At 32.1% G+C, this 23656-nt stretch overlaps 1 protein-coding gene across 1 annotated transcript in view; it reads right to left on the reverse strand.

Annotated features, from left to right (window-relative positions):
- LOC114329719 (uncharacterized) overlaps positions 1 to 17950 on the reverse strand; it is a 30660-nt gene extending 12710 nt beyond the window's left edge. The window contains exons 1-2 of the mRNA XM_028278903.2: positions 17355 to 17950; positions 7537 to 7838 (exon numbers count right to left, since the gene is read on the reverse strand). Of these exons, the coding sequence (XP_028134704.1) occupies positions 7537 to 7838; positions 17355 to 17445 (393 nt within the window). The 5' untranslated portion in view covers positions 17446 to 17950. The remainder of the gene's footprint in view (positions 1 to 7536; positions 7839 to 17354) is intronic.
- Between the last annotated feature and the right edge of the window lie 5706 nt (positions 17951 to 23656).

Genomic DNA, 23656 nt, shown 5'->3' on the forward strand with positions numbered 1-23656 from the left:
AAGTTAGCGCGTGAACCTTTACACGGTGAGCCGATCCTGCGCCTCATAGCGCGCGCCATTAAAATATCGACATCTTGGCCAAAAATAAACTTATGAACACTTTCATAACCTCAAATTGTTCCTTTTGAGTTTTTCTATCATTATTGTTCATTAAAGTATAAATGTTTATAGCTCAAATTTGCTTGAAACCCTTATAAACAAATGAATGTACAATATTTTTAAGAAAATTGTAACTTCAAACGGGTATAACTTTAAAACATATAAAGATCAAGTAATTTAACAAACTTTTTTGAAAGCCTGTTAATTAAGCTTTAAAACGACACTATCTAAGACTTATTTGCATGCGTAGAAGCCGAGTTACGATCGATAAAGCTTCGAAAAATACTTATTTTGCAATTTGCAATTTGCATTGCGCACTAATTTTACAATATCTTGAGTTCTAATTCTTAGATTTAAATTTAGTAAACGGTTTTTTCTTCATTTTTTATTAAGGAACAAATTTTATTTGAAACATTTTTTTTATCTCTTTTAGTTTATGAGCCAGAGCCTTATAAACAATTTATAAACAATTAAATTGTTTATAACAATTGTTTGACCACTCGGATCGAAATCTCCCCTCGAAATTTGTAATCAGCTGCCAAAAATCCATAAGAAACCGTTGAGTTTGTCCATCAGAATTGAATATGACACGGTGACCCCTCTGGCGCCTAGACTAAAAGTGAATTTGAAGAAATTGAACGGGCTTGGGAAGAACGAAGAAGGGTGTTCCGCAATTATTCCCGAAAAATCCAAAATCCGTTATCAAAATACCTACCAAAGTTTTAAAAAATGGTGCGAAGGCAAGAATTTAAGAATCGAAGAAAAGACTCTATTGGCATATTTCGTTCAAAGACATATGCAGTTGAAAGCTCCTGGAAGCCTCTGGGCAGAATATTCAATGATTAAATCCACCGTTTTTCTTTATGATGGCATTGATATTTCCAAGTTTTCAACTTTGATCGCGTATTTGAAGAGAAAAAATGTTGGCTATAGGCCTAAGAAGTTTCAATATTAATAAATAATTCGTTAGTTTCCTTTATTCTTTCAAAAAATAAATTAAAATTAAGAGATTTTTTAACTCGACGGTAAGTGAATTACTTACCGTCGAGTTGGAGTACTTACCGTCGAGTTGGATTACTTACCGTCGAGTTGCTAGTAAATGTCACCTACTGACGTAAAATCTGTCACGGTAAACAGTCAAAAATGATCAATCGTGCAAAAAGGTCATTTTATACCGGGTGTAACAATCATAGGGTGTTTTTTTTTTCTTAAACGTACTGAACTTTTTTATTATCCACTATAAGCAAATGAGTCAAAAAAGAAAATGTTAATAAAGCCTAAGCCTACAATTGAATTTTAATTTAAATATTTTTTATATGCCAGAATACTCCACAGGGTGTTCCGAACTTTAAGAAAAAACACTGTATGATTGTTACACCCGGTATAAAATGACCTTTACCTGTCTATCAACAATAATATTACATCGATTTTCTTAAATAATAAGGCTATATCAAACTAAAAAAAATCACTCAAATCGAACAACAGGTTTAGGAAATTCCACGTGAACAATTATTCAGCAAGCGAGTCGATTATTTTGCTCTCAAGTGTACATTCATGCCCATAAGCGGGGATTTTTGCAGTTACTCCAGCGCGTCAGATTATCATATGGGGAGATACCTTGTACCCTGTAAATGTACCTCTGCCATGTATTGGATCTTAATACAGGGGAGTTCGTTAAGGGGGGTTCGAAAAAAATATATAGTATATCCTTAGAAAAACTCCAAATCGTCAGATTAAGATAAGGTAAGTTAAGTACATTAAAGTTAAGTCACTGAAGGTTTTCACCTCCGATTTCGTTGAACCTTCATCGATTTTCATGAAAATTGGTTAGTAGTTAAAAGATACTTCAAGGAACAAAGGTGACATGATGCCAACTTGTGCTTTTACCCTGAGGGTGGATGCCAATCCTTCTCGGGGGTGAAATTTTTTTATTAAAAATAATACCAGAAATCGATAGAGGGGCAACTTCTAAGCAAAATTTGTATATAAAGTTATTAACATAAATCAATACTTTTTGAGTTATTAAATATCAAAGATTTTATTGTTTTATTAAAAAAATGCATGTTTTAAAGCTGTTCTTCACGTATTACTAAAAAACTAGAAGCTTTTTTAAAAAAGCTTCTAGTTTTACCAAAATTAAAGATAATAAAAAATTTAATACACTCCCCACTTAAAGAACTAAACTAAGGTTATTTCAAAGTGAGTTATGGGTAATTGAATGTATATTTTTTTCGACGAGTACTCAAATCTAAGTATTCAAGCTTACATAACGGGAAAACGATGCATTTTATAGAATATACTTGTTAAACACTTGTGAAATTACTTCGGAATACCTATCAAATGAGCTCAAGTAGAAGTTAATAGCATCAAAATTAAGCAAGTTATGATGAAAATAAGAGAACCCTTTCGATTTTTTTAGGAAAAAGTGAAAAATAAAACATACGCCATTTCCACAAAAATTAAAATTTGTAGTAATCCTCACAAAAATTTCTTTGGGTTAACATAGTTAATGATTTCAACAATTTTAACCGGTTAAGAATGCATATTTTTGAAAAAAAAAGATATAATTTAAAAAATCAGAATTTTTAAAATTATCGTACTTTTCATTTTCTTTTGATAATAACTCCAAAAATACTCATATACGTAAAAAATGATATATAACTAAATTTTAGTTTTTTCTGTTGCAAATACTATACCGATTTTGCTATTTCCGAAAGTAAAAAATAACCGAGATAGAAACGTTTAAAATTTCAATTTTGCTGCGAGAACCATGTAACCGGGGTCATTTAACATTTTATTGTTAAAAAACTAAGAGGTTTAAAAGACTAATTTCGACGTTTTTTAATAACTCTTGTAATCAACTTTTAATTAGATTTTAGTTGAACCTGACATCTTAAAAATTAACGAAGTTATTTACAAAAAAACAATAACATTTTTTAGAAAAATTTTTAAAAGATACATTTTGAAACATTTTTGTTGCATAAATTTTAATGCTATCAACTTGTTCGAGGGCTTATTTGATAGATATTTCTATGAACTTTGACAAATGTTTAATAAGTTTATGTTATAAAATGCATCATTTTCCCGGCATTTGAGCTTGAATACTTAGATTTGGGTACTCGACGAAAGAACTATACATTCAATTACCTATAACTCACTTTTAGTTAACATCTAAAGGTTTTTCTAGTAAAGAGTTTATTTGATTTTTTATTAGCCTTAATTTTGTTAATAATAACTTTTTTGTAAAAACTTATAGTTTTTGAGTTATTTATGAAAATCGGTTAAAAACATGCATTTTTCTCACGAAAAATTAAAATCTTTGATCTTTAATAACTCAAAAAGTTTTGATTTATTAACTTTATATAACAAATTTTGCTTATAATTTGTCCCTTTATCGAATTGTGGGGTTATTTTTAATAAAATAATTTTCACCCCCGAGAAGGGGTGGCATCCACCCCCAGGGTAAAAGCGCAAGTTGGCACCATGTCACCTTTGTTCCTTGAGATATCCTCTAACCACTCACCAATTTTCATGCAAATCGATGGAGGTTCAACGAAGTCGGAGGGAATAGCTCATATCCACCTTCAGTGACTGTACTACATGCAAAACAGTGTATATTTAAAAAATCTGACGATTTGAGCGGGGCATAAGGACATGGGGGAGTCAGGAAGTTTCACAAGAAAAAAGCGAATACTTCTAAAAATAAACGTAAGATCGAAAAACTAAAAAATGTTTATGTTTAATATTTATGTTTAATATTTTTCAAAAATCTATCGAAAGATACCCCCGGGGGTAAATTTAAAATTCTAAATAGAAATCCCGCGATATTTCGCGAAATAAACATATCAGATCGAAAAACTGCAAAATAGACGTATTCTATATTTTTGAAAAATCTATCGAATGACACTAAACACGACCGCCCACGTAAGTGGGGTGTGAGGTTACTTTAAAATCTTAAATAGAAGCCACCATTTTTTATTGCAGATTTGGATTCCTTACGTCAAAATAAGCAACTTTTATTCGAAACATTTTTTCGAGTTATGGATAGAAGGCGCTATAATCGGAAAAAACGATTGTTGGAAATGGAAAATTAAATTAAAAAATGGCAAGTCCCCACTTCACTGGAAAACTTTACTAAGTTTTTTTTGGTTTTAGGACCTACTCTTCACAACCCAATAGGTTTCCATAACGCTCGAGTGACTGCTATTTAAATCTTTATGCCATTTGAGATTGTCAGGAAATAGTACTCATTTTAGAACTGATAAAAAAAATGCGATTTTAGAAAAACTGGCCATTTCTGTATTGCCAACAGCTGTATTTTTAATATACTATATTACATAACACGAATTTTAATTTGAAAAATGCTTGTTTGAAAGATATTTAAAACCCTTTTATTTGCCGGTTTCTACATCAATTGTTTTTTTCTCGTTGTGACATCACTATAAATTTATCAATATATATTATAGTGAAGAGGAACAGTTTTCTATTATAAAAATTTATTTGATTTAACATTTTGAATTTCCTCTTAGAATCGTCGAAGTGAATAAGCATAATCCAATTGTTTATTTATATTGGCAAATTCCGCTTAACGAAAGCAATCGCTGTCTTTCTTTTTATGTTGAATGAAACGATAAGAATACGCAGGAGAAAGTCTAAGATCAGAAGAAGAAGACATTTGATAAGGGATTTCTTATTAACAACGTTTTACCAATGTTGTATTCAGTATATGTACTTATTATTATTATTTATATTATTATATTATTTATTATTATGTACTAAATGCTACAAATAAACTCTATTATTATTATTATTTATTATTTATTCATATTATATTATACAAATCAACACTGTTAATAAATGTTTACCCCTCTCTGGCTCAGTGGTAAGAGAGTGTACGTTTGGATCCAAGGGTTGTAAGTTCGAATCCCAGGTGGGTAGGAAACTTTTCTTTATTAAAAATTAATAAAAGGATATAATTTATATCCTTGTGGGATCGGTACTCACCGGAGGGAATGCAGACGATCGGATACAATAACCGTCTTTTTGTAAAAACAAAGAAGTCGACTTTACCAAGTAACAATACATTTACTCAACGCCAACACTACACATTGCACTATAATCTGGAAAGTCAGGAAAGAAATTTGAGGATAAAGAAACTTGTTGGTGGTCAAATGAAGTACAAGGAAAAATAAAAGAGAAGGGAAAATTATATAAAAGGTGGCAAGAAACCAGATCGGACATATATCTTCAAAACTATATGGTCGCCAAAAAGGAAGCGAAAGTAGCATTAGCAAAAGCTAAAGCAGAAGCGTATTCAAACCTATACGTTTAACTTGAAACCAGGGAAGGCGAAGCAAAGATGTATAAAATAGCCAAACAGAGAGCAAAGAAAGCAAGAGATTTTAATCAGATTAGATGTATCCGAGATGAAAATAATAAAATAATATTTCACGAAAAGGATGTCAAAAAGAGATGGAGAAAGTATTTTGACAGTTTATTAATGAAGAATTTGACAGAAAGCCTGTGGAGGTAACGGAGACAGCAATGGTTACCAGAATAACAAACCAGGAAGTGGCTCAAGCGCTTCAAAAAATAAAAAAAAGAAAAGCAGTCGGACCAGATGATATATGGTATGGAGAGCATTGGGAGCGACAGGAATAAGTTGGCTAGCAGGTATATTTAATAGAATTGTGAAAGTTGGACAACTGTCAGACGAATGGAGAAGCAGTATATTAGTACCTGTCTACAAAAACAACACATACAACAATGTACAAACTAGAGGGCTATAAAACTACTTAGCCACACCATGAAAATATGGGAGAGAGTAATTGATAGACGGATACGTGAAGAAACCGAAATATCCGATAATCAATTTGGCTTTATGCAGGGCAGATCAACAACAGATGCAATTTTCATTGTAAGGCAACTGATGGAAAAATACAGGAATAAAGAGACCAACGCTCATATGGTATTCATTGTTCTTGAGAAAGCATACGATAGAGTTCCTCGAGAGATTCTGTGGTGGGTACTCAATAAGAAAGGAGTCCCTGGCGAATATGTAAAGATTGTGAGAGATATGTATGAGGGAGTAACGACTAGTGTTAGGACAGGTGTGGGAGAGACAGATAAATTTCAGGTGAAAGTAGGATTGCACTAAGGCTCGGTGCTTAGTCCTTATTTATTCTCATTAGTTTTGGACCAGATAACAGCTAAACTACGGGGTAGCATTCCATGGTGCCTAATGTATGCTGATGATGTAGTGTTAATAGGAAATAGTGAAAGAGACTTGGAACAAAAACTGGAACAGTGGAGACAATCTCTGGAGGAAAAAGGTTTAAAACTTAGTAGGACAAAAACAGAGTATTTGGAATGTTCATTTAAAGATAGAGTTACTACAAATAAAATGGTATCTATGGATGGTGAAATGATTGTGAAAAGCAATAGTTTTAAGTACCTAGGACCGGTATTACAGAGTAATGGAGAAATAAATGGAGATGCATGCAGTAGAATTAGGGCTGGATGGATGAAGTGGAAAGAAACGAGTGGTGTGTTGTGTGACAGAAAAATTCCAATGAATCCCGATGAAGGGAAAATTTTTTAAAACAGCCATAAGACCGGCTATGATGTACGGAACTGAATGTTGGGCAGTGAAAAAGAAAGAGGAACAACGAATGCATGTGACGGAAATGAGAATGCTTAGATGGATGAGTGGAGTGACAAAGAAGGATAAAATTAGAAATGAGTATATTAGGGGGAGTCTAGGTGTGGCACCAATTGATGCCAAACTATTTAGATGGGAAATAAGGCACAAAATTGAAAAAATAATTTTATTAACGTTTTATTACTGAGTAGTATTTTGTATTTTGATAACGACACCCGATTTGGGCGTCGAAACGTTAATAAAATTATTTTTTCAATTTAATTGTGGCTTATTTCCCATCTAAATAGTTAATCATAAAAATGCCACAAGGAAATAGCTTCAGAACAAAATGAATGCCAAAATAAGAGACCATAGGTTAAGATGGTTTGGTCATGTTCAACGTTGAAACGTTGTTCATTCAATACGAAGAATAGTTACGTTAATAGAGACGTTAATCACCCAATACAAAGAATAGCTGAAGTGCAGATTCCTGGAAGGAGTAGGAGAGGAAGACCGAAGAAGACGTGGGGGGAGGCGATAAGGCAGGACATGTTGGTAAAGGGGATTAACATTGATGTGATCCAAGATAGAATTATGTGGAGAAATGCAATTAGGGAAGCCGACCCCGTATAGGAATAAGGCAAAGAGAATGATGATAAATACATTTACTCAACGCTAATACTACAAATTGCACTATAATCTGATTGTGAAATCAACTGTACCATGCCAATGGCCTTAGTTTTCGGTGTATTTAGGCTAAATAAATAAAATAAAATAAATAAATTTTTGATACTTACTGGATCAGGAATAAGTTTATATCCAGCGTTTCGAAGGGTCTCTTTCATAATTATTGAACCTATTATGTATATATGTTTGTCTTTAATATTCAACTGGTCTAGATAGGCAATAGTAGTTTCCTTGGGTGTAACAACATCTTCCGCATTTGTAACGAAGTGCCTATCAGTTAGATTTTTTGCAATAGTCTGTGTTAAACTTAGTGTATTGTTCGTGACATACCTAATTTTCTTTCCTAGTTTCTTAAGATTACTTACGCAATCCACTGCGCCTTGGACTGGATTGAAATTGAGCCATATTACTCCTATAATAAAAATTTTTAAAAACATTTTGTAATATTCTTGAGTTTTTGGATAAGGTGGATAATCTTCTATTCAGGAAAATTACTCTATTACTTTTTTAATGTATCATAAACTCTAAAGTAAGTTTTGAAATTTATCTCCTCAATATAATAAAATCGTATTCATACGTTATATAGATTTACAAAAAGCATTTGACAGAGTTCAACATGGTAAACTCATGCATGCACTGAAACACATACAGCTAGATCCGAAGGATATTAATTTAATCAAAAATCTATACTACAACCAAACAGCGGTCGTACAGGTGGAAAATAGTAAGACAAACCAAGTGGTAATTCAAAGAGGAGTCAGACAGGGATGCGTTCTGTCGCCACAATTATTTAATGTGTACTCCCAACTAATATTTCAGGAGGCACTATGGGAAAGAACTGAAGGTGCAAGGATTGGTGAGAGCATCATTAATAATTTTAACTATTTATTAATATTTATTAATAAAATAAGATTTGCATCTTCTCTTCTTAAGGTGCCGAGACCGCTTGTCGATCGTTGGCTCTCATGTTGTGCAGCATATTAACAATCATTGTCTTATTTACAGCCGCACGAAATAGTTCAGTGCTAGTTTTCCCAAACCATTGGCGTAGGTTTTTAAGCCAAGAAGTTGTACGGCGGCCCACACTTCTTTTTCCCATTATTTTACCTTGCATGACAAGGTGAAGTATGTCATATTTTTCTGGGTGACGCATTATATGACCAAAGTATTCCAATTTGCGCCTTTTAACCGTGTTCACTACTTCGCAACTTTTATTCAAACGTTGCAAAACCCTTTCGTTTGTGACTCTTTCTACCCAACTGATCTTCAGAATACGGCGGTAGACCCACATTTCAAATGCTTCTAGGTTTTTTAAAAGCGATTCTGTCAGTGTCCATGCTTCAACCCCGTAAAGTAGTACTGGGAATATATAACATCGGACCATTCTTATGCGAAGTTCCAAATTTAGATCATGACTGCACAGGATTTTCTTAAATTTCATAAAACTTGTTCTTGCTTTGGCAATTCTACTTTTTATTTCTGTACTAGGGTTCCAGCTTTCATTAATATGAGTACCCAGATATACAAGATTACTTACTCGTTCAATTGAGTCATTACCGATTGTTACGTTATAGTTATTATTATTTACGGCTGCCTGTTTACTAATAACCATAAACTTTGTTTTTCTTGCGTTAAGTTTGAGTCCATATATCGCGCAGAATGCCACCATTCGATTCAATAACGCTTGAAGATGTTCAATTGATCCAGTCAGCAACAAGGTGTCATCTGCGTATCTGATATTGTTCATAAGCATACCATTAATGAGTATTCCCTCTTTTGCGTTTTCCAAGACTTCATTTAAGATTGTTTCAGCGTAAAGATTAAACAACATTGGTGACAATATACAGCCTTGTCGAACTCCGCGCTTGATTTTTACTTCTTCAGAGCACTGATTCGCAACCCTAATACATGCAGCCTGGCCCCAATACAAATTTGCGATTATTCTAATGTCCCTACCGTCCAGACCGGTAGTTTTGAGAATATGTAGCATTTTTTCATGGCGAACTTTATCAAAGGCCTTTTCAAAATCAATCGCGCACATGAAAACGTCATGATTTACATCTCTGCATCTCTGAATTAAAACTTGGGTTGCGAATAGTGCATCACGCGTTCCAAGGCCACAGCGAAAACCGAATTGAGTACTTGAGATTCTTTCCTCAATTTTTCTATATGTTCTTTGATGAATGATTCTAAGAAACGTTTTCAATACATGACTCATTAGGCTGATGGTGCGATAGTCGCTGCATTTTGTGGCTCTGTGTTTTTTTGGTAGTACAACAAATGAGGATTTAAGCCAATCTTTAGGAATTTTTCCGCTTTCATAGATTAAGTTGAACAATTTCGTAAGTATCTTAATGCCCTCGACACCTAAAAGCTTTAGTGTTTCTACGTAAATCCCATCTGGTCCGATCGCCTTCCCGTTTTTTGCGTTCTTTATAGCGTATTGCACTTCTTCCTTAGATATTGGAGGACCGCTTATGTCATTTAGCGTTTCTAGTTCGCTTCTTTCATCATCGAATAATTCCTTTATATATTCTGTCCATCGTATTAGTTGACCAAGATTTGCATACGATACCGCAATCATGGCAGAGAATATAGATTATTTGGACTAAAGATGGGACTAACAATGATTATAAATAAAACCAAATACATGGTGATCTCAAAAAACCCTGTTGACAACATACATTTGATATTGGAGAGTAAACCGCTAGAAAGGGTCGACAAGTATGAATACCTCGGAGCAATTATAAATTCACAATTAGATCCAGATGAGGAGATAAAGGTCAGAATAGAAATAGCTCGAAAAATATTTATAAAATACAAGTCAACGTTTACAAATAAGAAGTTGAGTATGGCGTACTATATGGGGTAGAAGCTAAAAGCCCAATCCGTAAAAAAATTGAAGGTATTCGAAATGTGGCTATATAGGCGTATTCTGAAAATTCCTTGGACTGCAAAAGTCTCAAACGAAGAAGTGTTGAGACGAATTGGACATGGCAGAAAGCTGATGAACACAATTAAAATAAGAAAAACATCGTATCTGGGCCACATACTTCGTAACGATAAATACTCACGAATACAGAAGTGTTAAGGAGAATAGGCAGGGAGAAGGAAATGGAAAACACAATAAAAGAAAGGAAATTTAGTCGAGGAAATGAAGAATTTTGGCCCGCAATTTTTGCGTCCAGCATGGATTTACTTGAAATTTTCACAGAAAGTAGGGAATGCTCCAAGGATCATTTTCTACATCATGCCGCTGTACGCTAAAACCTTGGGGGTGGTTACTACCCCATCTCGGGGGTGGGAATTTTTAATCAAATTTTAACTATGTAAATAGATGTAAAACGTAATTCTAAGAAAAAAATGTATTTTATATTTTTTTGTAAAACTAATATTTTTCGAGTTATTCGCGGTTGAAAGTAACAGTTTTTCGACGAAAAAATCCACTTTTTTAGAGGGTTTTTTGAGAATAACTCAAAAAATATGCATTTAATCAAAAAAACTGTAGCTATCGAAATTTTTCCCACCAATAAAAACCGAGATACTTAATGTTAAAGGTTAGCTTTTTTCGTCAAATGTATAATTTGAAATATTCAAAGCCAAATACCGGGAAAAGTTTGCATTTTTCGACGAAAACTTTAATAATATTTTTTCAAGGAAGCAATAAAAAAATAATAAAAAAAACAAATTAACAATATAAAAAAAATGCAACAAAAAATACAAAAAAAATGAACAACCAAAACAAAGTATTATTTAGATAATAATTGTAGATAATAATGTTAGTTTGTTATGTATTTAGAGTTAGAAATACAAAAAAAATTCCTCTGATTGAAAAATCAAATTTGTTTGTTTTTAAAATAACAAAATGTCTGGCTAATTGGCTCGGCCAAGGCCATCAAATTCACTCAAAAAAAAACAATTGGACCTTTCAAAAGAAAAAACAAAAAGTTTCTACCATAAAAATTGAGTGACTTATGATCAAAGAAAGGTCGGTACCTGCTTTTCTTTATGAAAAGAAATCAGTGAAAACAACCCCCTAACTACCCTCCTAATTAAAAATTGGTCTTCACCTTTCTGTAATGCCTTTTATATTTGTATTATCAATACACCCAAGAAGTTTGACCCATTTAAAAGGCCTAGTTTTAGAAAAATTGGAGTTTAACGAAAAATTGATTTTTTTGCAATTTCGTATTTTTCACCATTTTCTTCGAAAATGGTGAGGTCCAGGTTAGCTGAACAGACAGGACATGTATTCTGCCCCGCATTATACATCTCCTGAACTGAAACTCGCCTGGAGCTTTTTCTAAACTAATATTCATTATGTGAATAATATTATAGAATGAATAAAGGCCTTTATTATTATTATTATTAATTTCTTTTTTTTTTTCTTCACAGCGCTAGGGCGTCAACCCGGTTCAACACCCCGAAGGTTTCAGCACTCTTTGTGTGTGTGTGTTTTTTGTTTTATTTTTAGTTTGTTTTATTTTTTTTTTGTTTTATTTTTTTTTTCTTTATTTTTTTATTTTTTTATTTTAATTGGTTTATTAATTTTTTTTTGTCATCGCCATTTTTTTTCCTGTAATAATGCTTTACATTTAGTTTGTTTCGCAGAATTGCTTACAAAATTGGTTAGTAATTTTACAATTTTAGTTTACAATTTATGATGTGTTGATGAAGTACATAAAGTATATCATTATTTCCTGAAAAAATAATACAATTTAGGTCTATTGGAAGGTTTATACTGTAGTGAATTAAGTTTTTATATAGTTTGTTAATGTTTACATTATTTATTGGACATTCAAGTAAAACATGTACCAATGTAAGCACCCATTTTACCACAACTGCAAAGTGGATCGTCTGTAATTTTCATTTTGTGCTTATAATAAGGTGTTAGTGCATGATTAGCACGTATTCGATTTATTGTGGCGACAAAGTTTCTGTTTGGTATTTTCTGAAACCATGGTTTTCTGGGGATTCTTTGCTGGTGTTTGCAAAAGTTTGTTCCGGTTGTTGATGCACTGCATAGGTCAGGGGTCACCAATTAGCGGACCGCGGTCCGCATCCGGACCGTGAGCTAGTTTTGTGCGGACCGTCAATAATTTCAGAATATACCTAGTGTTTGGCAATTTTGAAAATGTTTTGCCATGAAATTGTGTACTATGTTTGGCTCAACTTATGTGTGCGAAGCCGCTTTATCAAAATGAACTTTATTAAAAATCGGTAGAGTTCTCACTTAACAGATGAATATCTCAACTCCCTAATGAGACTCAGTTGCACTAAACTCACTCCAAACTTCAAACAGGTTGTACATAAAAAATGTCATTTTTCTCTCTGATAATTTAATTTTGTAAACAGTTTTCCTTCTTATTGTTATACTTATTAATCATTAATTTTGAAATTAAATAAACTGTAATATAAAATTGTCATGTGCATTTTTTTATATTCATTTCTTCTCTACTATATGTTAAGTAGGAGTACTTTTCAGATGTGCATTTAATTAAAATAATTTTCAGATTTAATAAGTTTACAACAAACACCTTGCATTGAAACTAATGTATAAAAGATAAAATGTTAATTAGCATTTTGTACTATGATTATTTATTTTAAATTCCTCAGTTTCCTTTCTACAAAATTGAAGATGTCTAAAAACTTCATTAGCATTCAAAATATAAATTCCTGATTTTTAAAATATTTTCAGTAACAATTTACAATACTGCTGTTTTCAAAATATACTGATAATAACATCAAAACAATACACAATGAATATATCTTTTATTTATTGCACCAGGAAAACTTACAGAAGTATACAGTAACCAAAAACAATCAGATATTAATTTTCCTTTCCATATTAGTCCATGTGTGAGGCCACTTTCATATGAAAAAGGTTTCTGACTCGATTTCTTTGCGGATTCCTGTTCAAAAATGTCCCCTTTAAACAAATCGGAAGAGTGCCGGGTGAAACAACTTTTTAAGCAAATGTAAAATTACTTTTTTTCACTCTAAAAATGTATTTTTAAGTTTATTGGGTAATTATAAACAATAAAGGTCTCTTATCATATTTCTGAAAAGTTGATAGTTTTCGAGTTATAAGCGATTTAAAAATCTGAAAAATGCGAAAATATGCATTTGGGTAGCTTGAAAAGTTTTAATAAAATGACAGATCTTTTTTATTTAAGATGACCCAAAAATGCTAAAAACATATTTTCGCGGGCAAAAAAGGTGATGTTTTGAATTGGTTAAAAAATATATTAAAACAATTTCGCCCGGCACCCTTCTGATTTGTGTATAGGGGATATTTTTTAACAAGAATCCACAAAGAAACCGAATCAGAACAGTCAGACACAGGCAGCATAAATCCGGACCCCGGAAGTGTCATAGGTTTTCGAAACGGACCCTCAGGGAAACTTATGCCACATCTCATTTATTTTGTTTCTTTGATTTAAGAATAAATCGGACGGGGGTAGTTTAAGATTTAGTTCTTCTCCTGATGTTGAGGCTGTTTTTTCTAAGGCATCCACCATTTCATTACCTGTTATACCTGCGTGTCCCTTTACCTATAGATATATGACGACTTTATTCTTGATGTGTATCTCATTATGTAAATACAGGATTTTTGCTTCAATATGATTAACTGATCTATTTATTTTAACATTTTTAAGTTTATCTACTGCACTTTTGCTGTCCGTACATATATTATGAATTTGTCGTGGTTAGAGCCGAGTATGTATTTCATAGCTTGCACTATTGCTGTTAATTCTGCAGTGTATATGGAAGCTTCCTTTGGTAAAATAAATTTTTTGTCAGTTTTTACCTCAAAATGGTAAAAGGCACAACTGGTATATTCTTTTGACTTTGATCCATCAGTGAATATAGAATCATAGTTTGGCCAGTATTTGTTTTTTGTTTCGTTGAACTTTGTTTGATTGATACATGTTACTTCTTGATTTTCAAAATAGTAGGTTCTAATTTCACGTGAAAAAATTTGTTCAGGTGAGTAAATTAAAACCGGGGGGAGTTGGTTGGAATAGACTATATCTGTAATGTCAGCTATTTCTGAGAAAGTTTCTACTATGAGGAGGGTTTTCTTGAAGTGTCAGTATCTATGGGTCAAAACTTGAACTGTTAGTGACTGTATACTATTGAGGTAAGAAGTTTTTTTGGAAATGGTTTTATCATTCTGCTCAATAGTTGTCTTCTTAGTTTAAGAGGAGATTCCACGGCTTCAGCTTGTATAATGTTTATGGGCGTTGACTTTAGATATCCCGGGCAAACTCTTAAGCATTTATTTTGTTGTATCTCGATTTTATTTAAATATGTATCTGCTGTATTTTTGTGTAAATAAATGTTTTTGTAATTCTTTAATTCTACTTTTTTTTCTCTACAGATCTATTACATTATCTACTTATAAAAATTGCAATGTTACTAAGGGTGATTTTTAAGGTTTGAAATATGGTATTATATCCTCTAGCATTAAACAATCATTATTTAACCAATCAAAGCCAAATTTTACCCATATTAAAGTTTACAATGTTTGTATATAATTGTTGACAATAAGGGGTAGTTAACACCCCTAAAAATAATCAATTCCCTTGAGCATGATATAGAATATGAAGTACAGGGTGAGATGATCCTAATCTCAAATTTATATGTAAATCGATGCAATCCGAAATTATTCTTTTAGGATAACTCAATTTTTTATATATAGCTCCAACAAGGATGGTTATAAGGGTTAAAATACATATTATGATATTATATCTTAAAGCATAAAACAATCATTATGTAACTAATAAGAATGAAATGTTGACAATAATAAAGTTTAAATGTTATTTTATAATTTTTTACAATTACGGGTAGTTTTCACCCTGAAAAAATCAAAAGCGTACAACGGCTCAATATAGAAAATGAACTAGAGGGTGAAATAAGCCTAATCCCAAAATTTTGTACAAATCGATGCTGGACGAAAAAATTGCGAGGTTTTGCCATTTTTTCAGTTTTATTTTCTCGACTAATTGCAATATCTCGGATATGTGATGAGAGGCAAAAGATACAATATCTTGGGACTCATAATTCAAGGAAAAATAGAAGGTAGGAGAAGCGTAGGAAGGAGACGTGTTTCCTGCTTGAAAAACTTGATAGGGTTTGGTTGCAGCTCAAGGCAATTGTTAAGAGCTAAGGTTGAAGAAAGAAAATACAAGAATATAGACAAGAAAAGATATAATGTTAACATTTTATAAGGCAATGAGCGCATTTACCCTGTTATATGGATATAGAAAGCTGGATAATAAAGCAAAAAAGTTAAGAATCTAATCTCATAAAAGGCTAGGACGACACGAAACGCTGTTTGTCCGGGACGATAACTCCTAGCGCCATCTTGCCAAAAAATTGTAACTAGAAACTGACATTGTTCAAAGTAAATTGAACGTACATTATATAATTTTTTTGTTGATTAAAAGAATGATTATGATTTAGAAGGTGAAGTGCGTATGTAGAAGTGTCTGTTTTTCTATTGTTGAAAGCCCTTTTGTGTTCTGCTATCCGTTTGTCAAAGGTTCGGCCAGTTTGACCGATGTAAGTTTTCGGACAGTCACCACAAGTTAGTTTGTAAACACCACTTTGTAGTTGTTTTCTCTTTCGGCTCTTATTATTCTTAATATATTTGCTTAAGTTGTTGTTAGTTCTGAAAACTGGTGTTATTCCTTCCTTTTTTATGTATCTGACTATTTTGGTCGATATCTTGCCAGTATATGTGATAGAGCAGAAGGTACTGGGTTCTTTCTCTCCATAAGAAAGCCCTGAAATTAGTCTATCCACTACCACAGAAAGAACCCAGTACCTTCTGCTCTATCACATATACTGGCAAGATAACAACAAAAATAGCCAGATACATAAAAAAGAAAGGAATAACACCCGCTTTCAGAACTAACAACAACTTAAGCAAATATATTAAGAACAATAAGAGCCGAAAGAGAAAACAACTACAGAGTGGTGTCTACAAACTAACTTGTGGTGACTGTCCGAAAACTTACATCGGTCAAACTGGCAGAATCTTTGACAAACGGATAGCAGAACACAAAAGGGCTTTCAGCATAAGAAAAACAGACACTTCTACATACGCACTTCACCTTCTAGATCATAATCATTCTTTTAATGAACAGTTTCAAATTCTGCATATTCAAAATAAAGGCCTTAAGCTATCTTTACTAGAATCTATGGAAATTAATAAATTGAAAAATACAGATATAATTCTGAATGATCAACTCGACACAAACAGCTCCCCACTCCTCAACTTCTTCAGTTGAAGACTTCAAAAAGGCAAACCCATAGTAATCTAAATCACTTGAGAAAGGCACTCTGCCGAAACAGCTGTAGTCACATAGTTGTAATAAATTTTATGGAAGTATAGAAAACAAACGTTTTCAGTGTTTTATTGTTAGAAACTCTTATATGATCAAAAAGGACAAATATGTGATTTTGGAGAACTCTTTCCAAAACTAAAATTACACAAATACTTATTTAGTGTTTTTTCGTTTAAATTATTCATGTTGTTTGAATTTAAGGGCGTAGGCGCAAAATTTCGGCTCCAATCCTTATTAAATGCATTCAAATCCTGAGAAATCTAATAAATATTTTTAAAAAATTTAAACGCAGAATGAAAGATTACATTATTCCCGAGTGCCGAAAGTCCCTTAGAATAAACAAAAAAGTTTCTTTTAAATGAGATATTTGAAATTAAAAATCACACTAAATTTTCTTTTTTTTTTTTTTTTCACCACTGCAACTTATTAAAATAAACATTACAGAACTTTTCAGGGACTTACAGAAGTTTTCTCTGCATTCGAAAAAAAAAATAATGCATTTAAAAAGCATTAGACCCGAAATTTTGCGCCTACCCCTTTAAGTATTAGAAAAATATGTAAATATCTCTTACCATCGACATCCAGCAGTACTTCATCAAAAGAATTAATATAATTTACTTGTTCCTCTTTAGAAGCTTCTGTAAGGTTCTTTAGGACACACATTTTGATAATTTTCTGGCAATTAAAATATTAACCGGTTTTAAACTGACAAAACCTTCACGTCTGTAGGTTTAGTCACTTTACTTTAAAATTGCTCACAACTGCGTTTTTCTGTTTATCTTTGCACTATACTTTTATGTAATTAAGAGCGATAAGACAGATAACCTTTTCATCCAAAGTATTGTTTGAATATTACGTTATCGACAATTTATTAAGTATATATATTTCCTATCACTACGTCACAATTGTCGATATTGATATATTTATTTGTATTTTTAATACCATTAAGCAAATTATTCGTAAATTCCTAATTAAGACGTCGATCAGATTAGCCAAGCGGACTGAGGCGCACGATTGACAAATCTATAGTGGATATGCGGTCGAGGCGATCGAGATTCGTGCCCCAGCCCGGTGAATAGAAAAATAAAAAGGCTGACGTCGTAGTCTAAAATTCTAAAAAGAATCTACGACTTGGTCTGGAATAAGCTGGTGTCTGATCGGCCTATGGAGGAGCGGTACGGCAAGGGTTAAGGGCTTGCGGCTCGGTGACACTCCTCCATAGATCCCTACCGGAAGGGCGTTGACGCCTAAAAACGGTGTATATATATATTCGTAAATTCCTAACATGTTTGTTATTGATAACATTGTTTAATGTACATATCGCAATTTGCAATCTCACCAATAAATTCATAATTATTATTATTATTTTAGTAATATGACTGACTATATGACGCAAGAGAAAGGCCTTGAAAAATGTTCAATAGTTCACTGCAAATTTCATGAGATAAACACCTTATACAGATATTTGAAGGTTCTAAAAGGTATAACAGAGAACTTGCATAAATTTTTAAATTCGGAAAAAATGTTATAAATCACAACAGAACATAATTTAAAACATGTATCAAAGATAAAAAAGTTTTGTTTGTCTTTCGTTTGGCCCCTAAAGACGATTAAAAATTCAAATTAAAACAGGTGGTCCAAAACGCATCGTGACGTCACTTGGTTTTACATTTACATTTTTCCAATAAAGTAAACAGAATTTTAAATTAGACGTTATAAACGTCAGTAGAAAATACATTTATGTGACGTTACAAGTGTTTTTGATCGTTTGACCTATTCATAGAAAATTTGTACTTTTACAAAATGGTTTTATTTTCAATAGTAAACCTTCGTTCCTTTCCTTCAAAAACAGTATAAAACTACAATTTTAACAAACTGGTATATATTATTACAATGACATACGATAAATATCATTCGAATATAAATATTTTTGACTTATTCCACGACGATGAGCTTGCCAAATACCCAAGTAGGTGGAGGCCAATAAACTAAAGAATGAGAAGAAGAATATACCTAAATATAAGGTTGTGTCTAGGTATACGCTAACGTGTACGCAAATAAAAAAGTTAGAATGTCAGTGATTTCTTATTTTTTATTTGTTTAGTGTTTGTTTTTAAATTAACTACGGAGTGCGGACAATTATTTAGTTCTTTTAATGAGTTTAAGAACATTTTAAAACAGTACGCAAAAGATAAGAGACTATAAATTAATATATATTTTTTTTAGTTATAAATGAAATAGTATTACCGTAAAAGATTAAAATAAAAGGAAGACCTAAAGCTTTCACAATAATAATTAACTTGTTTTGAAGCTATTATCCTTGTGGCATTTTTGTAATCAACTATTCTAAATGGGAACTAAGCCACAATTTAACTAAAAAATTGATTTTATTAACGTTTCGACTTCTAAACCGGATGTTGTTGTCAAAATACAAAATATTATTAAACTAAACAAAAATGTTGTTGCTTAGTAAAAAAATTTTTCTAATAATTTATTTAATCTGACTAATTTTTGTATTTTGACAATGACATCCGATTTGGACGTCTAAACGTTAATAAAATAATTTTTTTAGTTAAATTGTGGCTTATTTTGCATTTAGAATAGTTGATTATAATAATTCACTTACGTATAAAAATTATTTTAACAATATTTTGTACCTACATGTCATGTCAACTAAATACATATAATTATTTTGCTAACCTAAATTATACTTTTATATATACAAATTGATTTATTATAATTAAGTTTGAAACATCTGAATAGTTCTGCTTCCCTTCCCTTAACAAGTATTTTTCTATCAAACAAACACTAAACATATCAAAATAGCATGTACCAAAATATATAGTCACTGCGCAAGCTAAATAATGACGTCACTGGCTTGATGAAGTTTAATTCGCGTCTACCTAACTTTCTTATTTGCGTACACGTTAGCGTGTACCTAGACACAGCGAAATATAACCATAATAAAAACTAATGCAAAACTATGTGACGTCACGTGCCGTTTGAACTATTTTATACCGCTGAAGACTTTAAATATGTATTTCTAAGTTATTACGAGTTTTTGAAGCGTGAAATTTTGGAAATCTCATTTTTAAACAAAACTGAACATTATTATCTAATAAGAAAAAAATGTGCAAGTTCCCTATTATTATGACGGGTAGCTGATAAATCTGTGAAGACGTACAGGTGAAAAAAAAAGAAAAAAATATTTTTTATATTTTTTTCGATTGGTTCTTATACATTTTAGAGAAAATTGTTTAAAAAAAAACTTGTATTGAAGGCACTCGTCGGAGTGCCGACAGACAAGAAGTGAAAACTTCTTATAGTATATAAATTACGAGCTCAATGCTTTTACCTCATCCTAAAAGAAGTGCTATACCTATATCATATACGATATACGCGATGCGTATGCCCTATGCTATTTATGTACCTATACATACACATAATTTATATATGTACAAAATTTATTTCAGCGAAGTGATGACGGTCGCAAATTCAATACTTTTTCCCCATCCAAGAAGTGCACAACGTCCCTAAAGAAATTTTCAATTAAAAAATTTATTTCGTCGAAGCGATCACGGTCGCTAATTTAATAATTTTCCCCATCCAAAAAGTGCACAACGTCCCTCAAGAAGTTTTCACTTCAAATATTTATTTCCTCGAAGCGGTTACGGCCCTAATTCAAAGCTTTTCCTCCATACAAAAAGTGCACAACGTCCCTAAAAAAGTTTTCACTTAAAAAATTTATTTCATCGAAGCGATGACGGTCGCTAATTTAATAATTTTTCTTTATCCAAAAAGTGCACAACGTCTCTCAAGAAGTTTTCACTTCAAAAATTTATTTCGTCGAAGCGATGAAGGTTCGCTAATATAATATTTTCCTCATCCAAAAAGTGCACAACGTCCCTCAAGAACTTTCCACTTCAAAAATTGATTTCATCGAAGCGATGACGGTCGCTAATTTAATACTTTTTCCATCGAAACAGTGCACAACGTCCCTAAAGAAGTTTCACTTCAAATATTTATTTCGTCGAAGTGATGTATGACAGTCCCTAATTCAATACTTTTCCCCCATTCCAAAATGTGCACAAGGTCCCTAAAGAAGTTTCACTTCAAATATTTATTTCGTCGAAGCGATGACGGTCCCTAATTTAGTAATTTATACCCATCCAAAAAGTGCAAAACGTCCCTAAAGAAATTTTTGACTTCAAAAATTTATTTCGTTGAAGCGATAAAGGTCGCTAATTTAATATTTTTTCCCATCCAAAAAGTACACAACGTCCCTCAAGAAGTTTCCACTTCAAACATTGATTTCATCGAAACGATGACGATCGCTAATTTAATACTTTTTTCCATCGAAAAAGTGCACAACGTCCCTAAAGAAGTTTCACTTCAAATATTTATTTCGTCCAAGCGATGACGGTCCCTAATTCAATAATTTTCCCCCATCCAAAAAGTGCACAACGTCCCTCAAGAAGTTTTCACTTTACAAATTTATTTCATCGAAGCGATGACGGTCGATAATTTAATACTTTTTTCCATCCAAAAAGAGCACAAGGTCCCTAAAAAAGTATTCACTTCAAATGTTTATTTCGTAGAAGCGATGACGGTCGCTTATGTATTACTTTCTCCCCATCCAAATTTAATCATTTTTCCCCATCCAAAAAGTGCACAACGTCCCTAAAGAAGTTTTTACTTCAAAAATTTATTGCCCATATGAGCTATTTTCGCCCATCCAGAACATTTGATTTTGGCCATCACACAAGATAACAGAAAACATATAAGAGAACTTGGACTTCGCAGAATTCTGAAAGCTAGACAGCTAGATAAAACAAGATCTAACATTAGAATATTCAAACCGCCAAAACTAAATTTTGAATGTCGAGACTATTCAGAAATAATTCATTGGTTAGACTGTGACTTATCTTCTCCATTATATATAAATGATGATGAAATAACATTAATTATTTAGAGTGATTCAGCCCCTAACTGGTATGTAATATTAAAGTCATTTCCTGTTCATACACAGGCAGTAGAACGATGTGTAAAACTCGTAACAGGAAAAGTTGGAAAAGTTTGCGGAGCTGAGAATCGCGACGGCTTCATAAGAACAACATTGTTATCAAGGTATGCAATGCCGGACTTTACACAGAAATCACAGTTCAAAGTGCCTTCTACTATGTAATAGCAAAAAGGTGTTAAAATAATACAAGATGGACTGGACGGACAATGGACTGGTGGACATTGGACCATATTGTCGAATTGAAAACTTGCATCTCGTAAAAAAATTTGTTTTTTTTTTTTATTTTCACACAATATTTTTAAATAATAGCCTACTAAAGTTCTGAAAATGATGTGATTATTTTAAGTGTTCTCAATACAAGTTCAACAAATACAGTTCATATGTGAGTATTATTTCCATTCAATTACGAAAATATGAATCCTCTTAATTACGAAAAATGAAACGTGTGTGAAATATGCAATTTTGTCACATTTTGGCTATTTTTATGCCTTATGCGCGAACGGAAAATGTTAAGAGATTTTAATAACACGCTTAAATTTAGTCAGTATGGTTATTAAGAATGAGAAAACGTATTACAAACGCTAATTTTAATCTGTTAAAAATATTATCGCAAAAAATAAGTTTTTTAACAATTTCGGCAAACTTTACGGCTCATGCGCGAATGGAAGATATAAACCGATAATTTTTAAATTCTTACCCCTTTTTAGTCTCATACATTCGCAACTTTTCCGCGGTATTACGACTTGAAAAAAATAATTTTAGTTTTTTCGGCCCACCCTAATACACCTGTTTGCCGGTTTAACCTACTTAGAAGTGTGTACAAGTCATACAGTCTTTTTCAACTCATATTAGTCTTATCCTAAAAGATGTCCTAAACAGCACAGACCAAATCAACAAAGAGATCAAATTCCTCGAGAAGACTCCACTGTTAAACAAAATATAAACGTTAAATTTTTTTTGACTACCATGTAAATGTAAACCATACCTAAAGGCAAAAACCTTCGATCAGTACGTATTGCCAATTCTGACATATAGAACTAAAACTTGGGCTTTCAACAACAGCGTAGTCTACAAACTTCAAGTCACTCAAAGAGCTATGGAAAGGAGACTACTCAATATTAAGCTCAGTGATTGCACATCCAATGAAGATATTTTTTTGATAAAATTAATAGTTTTCGATTTATTTGCTATCGAAAGTGTTAGTTTTATATCGAAATAATCAATAAGTTTTCTGCTAATAACTCCAAAAGTTTTCGTTTTATCAAAACAACTCTACTTAACAAAAATGTACCTTTTGAAAAAATAAACAAAACCTTTTTTTTTTTAATTTTCTTTAAGACCAATAGTAATCGAGCTATACTTTATTATAATATGTTAGCTCTTCTTCGTCAAATGCTAAATATTGTAGTTTCAAAGTCAAAAGACGGGAAAACTATGCATTTTTCGAGGATAACTTATTTAAACTAATTTAAAGTATTTAATAATATCTATCTCCAGAAATAAAAAAGTCTCTAGCTCAAAAATTAAGTGACGTATAATGAAAAGAGTGTCCGTCCCTATTTTTTTCAGCGAAAAAGTGACCGGAAGCAACCTCCTAATTCCCATCTTAATTAAAATTAGTCATTGACCTTATTTGTCCTTCTTTAATTATGTATTATTAATAGGTTCTAGAAGTTTCACCGGCTTAGAATGATTAGTTTAAAAAAATGGAGGTAAAAGTGAATCACGAATTTTTGTAGTTTGGAAAAAAATGGCCTTTTCTTCAGAATGGAAAGATTAGCATCAGAGATACGAAAAATGTTTAAATATGAAATTGTAGGTTATTTGATTCCCAAGAACTTGGTTTGAAAA

Source organism: Diabrotica virgifera, chromosome 5 (genome assembly GCF_917563875.1).
Source record: "Diabrotica virgifera virgifera chromosome 5, PGI_DIABVI_V3a".
In the NCBI taxonomy this organism is placed as follows: domain Eukaryota; kingdom Metazoa; phylum Arthropoda; class Insecta; order Coleoptera; family Chrysomelidae; genus Diabrotica; species Diabrotica virgifera.